Source organism: Astatotilapia calliptera, chromosome 13 (genome assembly GCF_964374335.1).
Source record: "Astatotilapia calliptera chromosome 13, fAstCal68.1, whole genome shotgun sequence".
Taxonomy (NCBI): Eukaryota; Metazoa; Chordata; class Actinopteri; order Cichliformes; family Cichlidae; genus Astatotilapia; species Astatotilapia calliptera.
Genome location: NC_137434.1, coordinates 1,583,771 through 1,595,173, shown reverse-complemented (window position 1 = coordinate 1,595,173; position 11,403 = coordinate 1,583,771). Strand labels below are relative to the sequence as shown.

General features: G+C 42.9%; 1 protein-coding gene across 1 annotated transcript; it reads right to left on the bottom strand.

Annotated features, from left to right (window-relative positions):
- Positions 1–211: 211 nt before the first annotated feature.
- On the bottom strand, positions 212–6,730 carry LOC145419800 (uncharacterized). Its single transcript, XM_080288317.1, has 15 exons — positions 6,692–6,730; positions 6,347–6,513; positions 6,024–6,099; positions 5,771–5,843; positions 5,401–5,678; positions 5,020–5,099; positions 4,646–4,747; positions 4,337–4,542; positions 4,122–4,221; positions 3,884–4,046; positions 2,793–2,890; positions 2,510–2,663; positions 2,181–2,307; positions 1,737–1,909; positions 212–346 (listed from the first exon to the last, which is right to left on the bottom strand). Exons 1-15 carry the CDS (start codon positions 6,728–6,730, stop codon positions 212–214), a joined length of 1,971 nt encoding a protein of 656 aa, XP_080144443.1.
- Between the last annotated feature and the right edge of the window lie 4,673 nt (positions 6,731–11,403).

Genomic DNA, 11,403 nt, shown 5'->3' with positions numbered 1-11,403 from the left:
TTGTAAACCCAAATCAATCATCACATTCACCAGCGTCTTATTCAATATTTATTCATTTATTTTTAAATACATGGGTCTTTTATCATTAGTAAATCAAAAACAGGTACAAGCCTGGATTTGTAAACTACTGTTCTTTTGATATTTTTTATGTTGTAGAGTTGAGCGCTTGTGGCGTGATGTCTGGATGGCTGTAACCAGTGTTTATTATGAGCTACTTCACAACCTTGAGGAAGACAGCCTGCTCGACCCCTCCAACAGCCTCCACCTGTTCTGTGCTCAGTACATCTTTGTGGAACGTCTGCAGAAGGACCTTGACACTTTCAAGAACGGGTGGGATAATCATGCACTGCGAACAGAACAAAATCTTACGCCTAATCAACTTTGGACTATTGGACTTCTTCAAAATCCTGTCGCTCCACCAGAAAACACTGAGGTATGACTATAAAATGTGCTATTACAGATGTTTTATAACGCTTATGTTTTTGTACCTTGAAATTCATGACATGCATATATTTAACATGTGCACCTGTCTTTGTTTTTAAAGACTTTAACATACTTTTTTAATTGCTGCATACTATAGTTATACTGTTCATAACAAAAGCAAGTGGATTTTCAGGACATTCAAGAACATTTCTCTTTGGACCTTGACTGTTCGAGACCAGAGAGTGGTGGTGTAGTTCTTCCACCAATACAGTGTCCTTTGGGGCCTGAGGAGATGGCAGGACTGAGGGCAGCCATTCATCCTCTTAGTCCCTCCTTTGACAACGGAAGAGACCTTTATGAGAGAGTGCTGAACTACATCATAGTTCATTCAGTAACACAACAGAACCCACTCAGTTAGCCTTTCTCATAGGATTTGACCACATTATTTGTATTGTAATGACAAAATAGCAAATCAATCAATCTTAAGATGTATTTTCAGATTATATCTTTTTTAATTGCATCAAATACTGTTTTCACCTTTTATAACTTCATGTTTAAAGTAGCCACAGTCAGTTAAGCATCTCATGTCTGATGTTTTTGTAACTGGATTGATTAAATTTGTTTAACATGTCATGCCAATAAATACTCTAAACAATTAAATGATATCATTTTAATGACTGAAAAAAACAATTCATCAAGTGTAAGAATATTTATTTTCAGCAAAACAGTTGCGATATCAATAAATTTACAATTTCACAGTGGAAAACTTTTCTGTAACAAAATAAAACTACATGCTTTATATACAGAAAATATATTTAAACAAAATTCACTTAAACTTCTTCAGACTTACAGAATTTAATTTGCGAACAAGTTGAATCTTAGACTCAAGTTTTTATGAATGCAGTCTTCTGAATGGGCTCCTCCGTTTTGTGAACATAGTTTTTAACATTATAAGAACAAAAAGTAAGTGAAACAACATGGAAAAATAATCTAACTGTAAATCTTTTTTCCTTTCTTACGCTGTTCCAAGAACTGAAATAGGTCTAAAGGGTTACACAAATAGTAGAAATACAGTGCAATACTGCATAACTTGTGATGGCATGCTATTTGAGTGTCAACTACACACGGCTGAAATCTCTCCCCATTGTGACAGCTGTTGTCATAAATTCTGTGAACTCGGTGTATGAGTTCATGTGTGCCACAGGAAAGATGATTGTGTTTGTGCAGGCACTTACAAGTGGGTAACATATGTAGTGTCCAGGCATCGTATCTTTGCATTGATGCTCAAATCTTACATGTATTTTAAAACTTGCCCTTTCTGAAGGAAGGCATGGTTTGTGTCTTTGTCCAGTTAACCACTGCATAATCGCTGGGACAGACATTCTCGGTGGTTGGTGTTTGGAAATCCAGTATTCTTCCTGGTCCTGTTCCTGGTCCTGTAGGACTTGTATCCCATACTCACAGCTCTTTTTGTCTTTATCCTGATCTGAAGAAGCAGATTTGACTTACTTTAAATCTTTAACTGTCATGCCACAAAATTTATTAATATGCAAAACCAATTTTGTCATTTAGACATGTGGTAGATTGTATAAAACATCAAAACATATAAACAAATCTTTACAGAGATTTCAGTTCCGTGATGACAATTTTGCAGAGTACAGTACGTTTGAAAGAAATGTTACAACACTATATTTGTAACAGCTGTTGTGTTAATGTTGGTTTGATGATAATATCAGTAACTGGCCGACGGCACAAACCTGAGGTTTCAAGGTTCTCCAGGAAGTCTTGGAAGAAGTTGATGATGGCATTTTCTTTGGCATGCCTTGGACTTCCCCTCTCACTCAGCTCAGGCTCAAGGATGCTCATTATGTAATCAGCATCCGGCTAAAGAGATTTTGGGGGGTGTCACGTGTTGTGATTTCAAATAAACAATAACAAATATATATATTCTTCAATAGTCATTAATCTGAGCAACCTAAATAAAGGCTGAAACAAAAAAGTCCTCACAGGGCTATTACTGCATCACATGTATTTTTAGAATCTGTTCTAAAAACAAAACACCTGAAATAAATAAAGACATATTTACCGCTGTATCATCATTCTCATCGCTGGGAACAAACAGGTTTGAACAGAGACTTTCGTGCCTTCCAATCACCTCCAGAAGGTTGTAGATCTTCATGCCATTTCTGATTTGCTGTAGCATTGGAGTCAGACGCACCGTAGCATACACAACAATTGATCTATTTAGAAAAGCAAACACAGTCATTAGTGAAACTGATGGGGTATGGTGGTCTAAACCAGGGTTTTAACTTACAAAATATTACTTTCAAATGTGTCTGGTTGGTATATTGTCTATTAAAATATACTACCTTATTATACTGTCCCGTTTGTCCAACTTCACAAGTCCTGTGTAACCACAGCTCACAATGTCTTCAGTGAGGTCTGTCAGGTTGTCTGCCACTTCCACCTGAAAACATACAAAAACAAAACAATAAATGATTTCAAGTTTTTGAAATTATGCAACTATACACACAGTATTGTGAAGGTTACTTTTAAAATGTATTCCACTACAGATTACAGGCCCCAAACTGTATTTTTTAACGTATTCCGTTACGTTACTAAATGAGAGTAACGTATTCTGAATACTTTGGATTACTTAATATATTATCATGCTATTTACAACTACATAAATGTGATTTATTACTCTTATTGAAGGTCCGCGGCTCCGAACCATAGTAAAGGGACCTCTGGCTAATATGTCAGGTTCGTGTCGGGCTCGAAGCCAAATACTAGCTTTACTTTGTTGTCTGGGTCAAATTTGCTAGTGAGAGACAGAGAGAGGCGTTGAAAGGCTGCTGCAAAGGAACTTATTGTTTCGGAGGAAAACACGAACACGGTGTACAGTCGAGTCTTAATAGCTTACTTACAACTGGGCTCGTCAGGCTCTCTTCTTGGCTGAAGTGGTTATTATTATATTTACATGCTTCCAGCTCCCGTTTCTGCTTGATGACAACTCGTACTTGTCCACTCTTCTTTTTTCTCCCTCCTCGCTCACAGACACATAACGAGTATGGCAGTCCATTCTCCCTGCAGCACGGACTAGACTGTCCATGAGGCTACATTCTTTAGGGCTATGACTGTAACGCTGCCTATTAGCTTAGCACAACAACAACAACCAAAAGGCTCTCTCTCATCCAGGAAACACACAGTCGCAGAGAGAGCACGCGTCACCCTGTAACCATGGCAACCGTAACGCTGCCGCTGTGTAATTCATATATTTCAACAAAGTAACTGTATTCTAAATACCACCTTTTTAAACGGTAACTGTAACGGAATACAGTTACTCATATTTTGTATTTTAAATACGTAACGCCGGTACATGTCTTACGTTACTCCCCAACACTGTATACACACACAAACAATCAGCACTTTTCCACTAGTCTGTACAAACACAGCTCACCTTTTCGATTAGAGACCTATATTCTGTGTCATCCACATCATCTTTGGTCAGCTGAAGAATATCGAAGTTTCCTGTTGCAAGAAAATGATAACACCAGCTTCTCAGGAAGCATGGTGGTGGACCTCCCTGTGCAAGGCTCACTGAAAACACTTCTCCTGCAGTTCTGCAAGATACAAAGAAATATTTAACATGCTTCATATGCTACATAATCCTCGGAAATGTATAAAAACAGACAAACCTGTAGAAACTACTTTCTAAATCACTGATAGAGTAGACAGGACTCTTTCCCTTCTTGCCACTGCCTTCAAACAGTCGAGTCTCAATACCATGCATCATTTCTACATAGAGATACAGAAAGACAAAATAATTTAAAGGGTTAACCTTATACTTTATCTTAATTTGATTTGGCCATATTCAATATCTGAACTGTAAGTACAATGTACATAGCTATACCAGTCAAAAATTCTTTGCTTAATGCACCAGTATCAATTCCTGCTTCTCCGATAAAAGTCACGTGGAGTTTGTTCACAGGGGAAGCCTTCTTCTGTCGTTGCCACTGAATGAAGCCTCTTTGAACAAGATCATTGCGAGTGATGCAAATCCTAAAGTTTTTGCTGGTATCCACCTGACTTGAAAGCCACTGTAGCACATCTGCTTCACTGAGAAAAAAAAATATATATATATTTTTGTTTCTTAAAATGAAAGCAAATGTATTATAAACAAAACCAGATAATCTGAAAGGGCAAATAATATAAATCATACCTGACTAAATCAGTTAAAGGATCTGTTCTGTTGCTTGGCACACTGCACTCAGAGTCAGTACTGACATAAACGTCTGTCATGTGAGTGGAACTGTCCTCAGGTCTAAAAATTATGAACAATAGCAAAAATATATGTGATGTAACTTATGATGTCTTTTAACTGATTTTACTGCCATTTAAATTGGGTCCTGAGCTTAATAGGTACGGTGATTACATTGTGTGTTTCAAATATACTGTAAGCATTAAAATGTGGACCAAGTAAGTATTTACTGTAACTACATACTGAGCTCAAAACTGTAATGGCTTAAAAATTTTAAAAAGGAATCCGATGTAAACATAGGAAAATGTGTTTAATATGTATAAATTTGAACGAACCTTTCACCACACAGGCTTGCATGCTGGGCAATCTCATTCACTGGAAAGCAGCAAACACAGATTGGGCATTCTTTCATGTCCTAGAGAAAAAAAAATACTGTTAAAACATAAAAGAAACAATGATTTGTAAATATGTGGATTGAACATTATCACCTGCTTCATGTCAAGAGGCTCTCTACAAAAACTTGGTGAATTCATGACAGACAGAAGCTGGACATCAGTCTATGAAGTACAATTGTAATTACTACAATGTATTGTACATTAACAAAAACAGAATAGTCACACACACAAAAAAAAGCCTTCTATAATTACGTGCACAAATATCCCAAATATTTATAGACTGTTAATAAGGCAATATTCCACAATATAACATAAATTCACCTCATCTTCCTCTTCTGTTGACTGAGACTTCACACAATTGTTGACATGGAGTGCTAGGATATGCAGAGGCATACTTTCCTTGCACACCTGACAAGAAGCCTTTGGCATGGTTTGAAATTCAGCTGCATCTGATGGAAGAGGAGTAAGATCAAGGTCCTGCTGTAGCGGAACAACATACAAGAGGGTCTTTCCTGCACTGGAAACGTTGCGGATCAGTCTTCCTGTGTAGCCATTTACATCAGGAGGAATTGCTAAAAGTTTCCTCCTACCTTGACCACCTAAATACACAGATTAATAGAAAAAACATTGTACCATTTTCAACTTTCACTAGCATCTAAAAAAAATAATTTCAAAGAGGAAAATTATGCACCTGATGACTTGTGCAACAACCATCCTTGCACTCCATCCATTTTGGGATATTCTTCAGTTATCAGTTTATTAATCTAAAACAGTACATAAGGGGACACAATTGGTAAAACTACATAATTCAGAAATATTTTTATCAGTGCTAATATATGACCCAAACCAACTATCATTTGCATGTCTATCATTATGATTTGATATAGAACATGTTTATTTTTTTATGTAAATGCATTTCTCTTATATAAGTTTAACTACATTACCATTGTATGGCTCATATCATCAGTCAAGATGAGGGATCTCTTTCCCAGCCCTGCTTGGCTCAGCTGCAGCTCCTCACTAGCAGAAGGAGTGTTGGTGCAGCCTTTATTCACTAGATATATATATACACTGAATGGCTTGCTGGATTTAGGCCTCGGCGTGCTACTTTGGAGTGGGGAAAAGCGATTTTTCCCCCTTTTTTTGGTAAAAAATCCTGGAAATGACCTATATGTGAGAAGCAGAAATAATTTTCAAAATGCAGGGATTTTTTTTTTTTTACTAATCCAAATGATTAAAAGTATAATGGTTCAATACAATTTCTAACCTTGCCATCTCCGCCTGCACTGTATCTTTTGGGGTCTCGGCTTGTCCAACTGAGTGCTCGTGAGAGTGCTCAGCATTTGGTATACATGTGGTATTAGGTTGCTGAAGACTTTGAGCTAACCTGTTGATTATATCTTGTGCCGCCGTTATAACACGGGCCTCTAACTCCTGAAAGTGACAGGGGCATCACTGAATTTAGCAAATTTTAGCTGCCAGCTAGCTTGCTACAACGAATAGGCTAATGTTGGCATTTTACCACAACTTCACCAGATTTAGCTAATAAAAACTACACCTATGTCCAGTCGAGTGAAATAGCAAAGAAAGACGACGGAAAATGATTACTTACCTGTGGTTTAGAGGGTCCACTTGAACTTGATGCAGCCATTATTGAAAGAGGCAAAAAGAGAAAAATGGCAGCTTGGTCAGCACGAGCAACGGACTCTATAATGTATGCAAATTCATGCGGGTCGGAATCCCCGCCCCCTCAAGCACGCCTCTGGATGCCAAAACAGTGCCAGCAGATTGAAACTGAAAAATGGTTTGAAACCGAAAACTGGTTTGAAACCGAAAAATGGATTGAAACCGAAAAAAAAAAAATTGTAAGCGAAAACAAAAAAATTACAGTTTTAATTAATTGTTTTTCACTATCCATTTTTTTTTTCGGTTTCAATACAAGATTTTTCAGTACGTTTATTTCAGTTACAATATTTTTTTTTGGTTTCAATCCATTTTTCGGCTTCGTTTCAAGGTGGCATCGTTCTGATTCCATAGTGCCTGATCCCATCGACAATATACAAAGGCCTGTGCTACTGCCTGATGCCATCCACATTAAACCAGGGCCAGTGCTCCTTGTGAGGCCATCTTCACAACACCAGGGCCTTTAATGCTGGCTGAGGCCATCCTCATTTCACCAGGGACTGCGTTGCTTGGTCATGCCATCCACATTACACCTGGGCCTGTGGTGCTGACCGATATCATGCACATTTCCCAGGGCAAGTGGTGTTGGCTGAGGCCATTCACATTACACCAGAGACAGTGCTTCCTGTGAGGCCATCTTAACCAAACCAGGGACTGTGCTTTTGGCTGAGGCCATCCTCATTTCACCAGGGCCTGCGTTGCTTGGTCATGCCATCCACATTACACCAGGGACTGTGCTACTGGGTGAGGCCAACTACATTTCACCAGGGCCTGTGCTAGTCGTTGATGCCATCCACATTATGCCAGCGCAAGTGGTGCCGTCCAAAACCATCCATATTTCACCACGGCCAGTGTTGTTGGATGAGGCCATCCACATTACACCACTGGGCCTGTGGTGCTGACCGATATCATGCACATTTCCCAGGGCCAGTGGTGTTGGCTAAGGCCATTCACATTACACCAGAGACAGTGCTTCCTGTGAGGCCATCTTAACCAAACCAGGGACTGTGCTTTTGGCTGAGGCCATCCGCATTACATCAGGGCCTTTGATGCCGACTTCTACCATCCACATTACACCAGGGACAGTGCTTGCTTTGAGGCCATCTTCACCCCACCAGGGCCTCTGCTGCTCGTTGATGCCATCCACATTACGCCTGGGCCTGTGGTGCTGACCGATATCATGCACATTTCACCAGGGCCAGTGGTGTTGGCAAAGGTCATTCACATTACACCAGGGCCTTTGCTACTGGCTTAGGACATTTACATTACACCAGGGTGTGGGGCCAGTGGTGTTGGCTAAGGTCATTCACATTACACCAGGGCCTTTGCTACTGGCTTAGGACATTTAGATTACACCAGGGTGTGGTCATGGCTTAGGCCAACTACATATCACCAGGGCCTGTATTGGTGCCTGATCCCATCCACAATATACAAAGGCCTGTGCTACTGCCTGATGCCATCCACATTAAACCAGGGCCAGTGCTCCCTGTGAGGCCATCTTCAAAAAACAAGGGCCTGCATTGCTGGCTGAGGCCATCCACATAACAACAGGGCCTGTGCTACTGGCTGAGGCCAACTACATTTCACCAAGGCCTGTGCTAGTCGTTGATGCCATCCACATTATACCAGCGCAAGTGGTGCTGTCCAAAACCATCCACATTTCACCACGGCCAGTGTTGTTGGATGAGGCCATCCACATTACACCTAGGCCTGTGGTGCTGATCGATATCATGCACATTTCCCAGGGCCAGTGGTGTTGGCTAAGGCCATTCACATTACACCAGAGACAGTGCTTCCTGTGAGGCCATCTTAACCAAACCAGGGACTGTGCTTTTGGCTGAGGCCATCCGCATTACATCAGGGCCTTTGATGCCAACTTCTACCATCCACATTACACCAGGGACAGTGCTTGCTTTGAGGCCATCTTCACCGCACCAGGGCCTCTGCTGCTCGTTGATGCCATCCACATTACGCCTGGGCCTGTGGTGCTGGCCGATATCATGCACATTTCACCAGGGCCAGTGGTGTTGGCTAAGGTCATTCACATTACACCAGGGCCTTTGCTACTGGCTTAGGACATTTACATTACACCAGGGTGTGGTCATGGCTGAGGCCAACTACATATCACCAGGGCCTGTATTGGTGCCTGATCCCATCCACAATATACAAAGGCCTGTGCTACTGGCTGATGCCATCCACATTAAACCAGGTCCAATGCTCCCTGTGAGGCCATCTTCACAAAACCAGGGCCTTTGTTGCTGGCTGAGGCCATCCTCATTTCACCAGGGCCTGCGTTGCTTGGTCATGCCATCCACATTACACCACGGACTGTGCTACTGGGTGAGGCCAACTACATTTCACCAGTGCTTGTGTTGCTGGCTGACGACATCCACAATACACAAGGGCATGTGATACTGGCTGATGCCATCCACATTACACCAGGGGCAGTGGTGCTGACCAATACCATCCATATTTCACCAGGGCCAGTGTTGTTAGATGAGGCCATCCACATTTCACAAGGGCCTGCATTGCTGGCTCATGCCATCCACATAACAACAGGGCCTGTGCTACTGGCTGAGGCCAACTACATTTCACCAGGGCCTGTGCTAGTCGTTGATGCCATCCACATTATACCAGTGCAAGTGGTGCTGTCCAAAACCATCCACATTTCACCACGGCCAGTGTTGTTGGATGAGGCCATCCACATTACACCTGGGCCTGTGGTGCTGACCGATATCATGCACATTTCCAAGGGCCAGTGGTGTTGGCTAAGGTCATTCACATTACACCAGGGCCTTTGCTACTGGCTTAGGACATTTACATTACACCAGAGTGTGGGGCCAGTGGTGTTGGCTAAGGTCATTCACATTACACCAGGGCCTTTGGTACTGGCTTAGGACATTTACATTACACCAGGGTGTGGTCATGGCTTAGGCCAACTACATATCACCAGGGCCTGTATTGGTGCCTGATGCCATCGACAATATACAAAGGCCTGTGCTACTGCCTGATGCCATCCACATTAAACCAGGGCCAGTGCTCCCTGTGAGGCCATCTTCACAACACCAGGGCCTTTGTTGCTGGCTGAGGCCATCCTCATTTCACCAGGGCCTGCGTTGCTTGGTCATGCCATCCACATTACACCTGGGCCTGTGGTGCTGACCGATATCATGCACATTTCCCAGGGCCAGTGGTGTTGGCTAAGGCCATTCACATTACACCAGAGACAGTGGTGCTGACCAATACCATCCACATTTCACCACGGCCAGTGTTGTTGGATGAGGCCATCCACATTACACCTGGGCCTGTGGTGGTGACCGATATCATGCACATTTCGCAGGGCCAGTGGTGTTGGCTAAGTCTATTCACATTACACCTGAGAAGGTGCTTCCTGTGAGGCCATCTTAACAAAACCAGGGCCTGTGCTACTGGCTGAGGACAACTACATTTCACCAGGGCCTGTGCTAGTCGTTGATGCCATCCACATTATACCAGCGCAAGTGGTGCTGTACAAAACCATCCACATTTCACCAGGGCCAGTGTTGTTGGATGAGGCCATCCTCATTTCACCAGGGCCTGCGTTGCTTGGTCATGCCATCCACATTACACCAGGGACTGTGCTACTGGGTGAGGCCAACTACATTTCACCAGTGCTTGTGTTGCTGGCTGACGACATCCACAATACACAAGGGCATGTGATACTGGCTGATGCAATCCACATTACACCAGGGGCAGTGGTGTTGGCTAAGGCCATTCACATTACACCAGGGCCAGTGGTGCTGACCAATACCATCCATATTTCACCAGGGACAGTGTTGTTAGATGAGGCCATCCACATTTCACAAGGGCCTGCATTGCTGGCTCATGCCATCCACATAACAACAGGGCCTGTGCTACTGGCTGAGGCCAACTACATTTCACCAGGGCCTGTGCTAGTCGTTGATGCCATCCACATTATACCAGCGCAAGTGGTGCTGTCCAAAACCATCCATATTTCACCACGGCCAGTGTTGTTGGATGAGGCCATCCACATTACACCACTGGGCCTTTGGTGCTGACCGATATCATGCACATTTCACCAGGGCCAGTGGTGTTGGCTAAGGTCATTCACATTACACCAGGGCCTTTTCTACTGGCTTAGGACATTTACATTACACCAGGGTGTGGTCATGGCTGAGGCAAATTACATATCACCAGGGCCTGTATTGGTGCCTGTTCCCATCGACAATATACAAAGGCCTGTGCTACTGCCTTATGCCATCCACATTAACACAGGGCCAGTGCTCCTTGTGAGGCCATCTTGCCAAACACCACGGCCTTTGTTGCTGACTGAGGCCATCCTCATTTCACCAGAGCCTGTGTTGCTTGGTCATGCCATCCACATTACACCTGGGCCTGTGGTGCTGACCCATATCATGCACATTTCCCAGGGCCAGTGGTGTTGGCTAAGGCCATTCACATTACACCAGAGACAGTGCTTCCTGTGAGGCCATCTTAACCAAACCAGGGACTGTGCTTTTGGCTGAGGCCGTCCGCATTACATCAGGGCCTGTGATGCCGACTTCTACCATCCACATTACACCAGGGACAGTGCTTGCTTTGAGGCCATCATCAACACACCAGGGCCTGTGGTGCTGGATG

Excerpts from the sequence above, each read along its gene's own strand:
- LOC145419800 (XM_080288317.1), bottom strand. The coding sequence starts at position 6,730 with ATGGCTGCATCAAGTTCAAGTGGACCCTCTAAACCACAG. Across the intron at positions 2,891-3,883 it reads ATAGGTCTCTAATCGAAAAG|GTGGAAGTGGCAGACAACCT; the intron begins GTGAGCTGTGTT and ends GTATGTTTTCAG. Across the intron at positions 2,308-2,509 it reads ATGAGAATGATGATACAGCG|CCGGATGCTGATTACATAAT; the intron begins GTAAATATGTCT and ends AAATCTCTTTAG.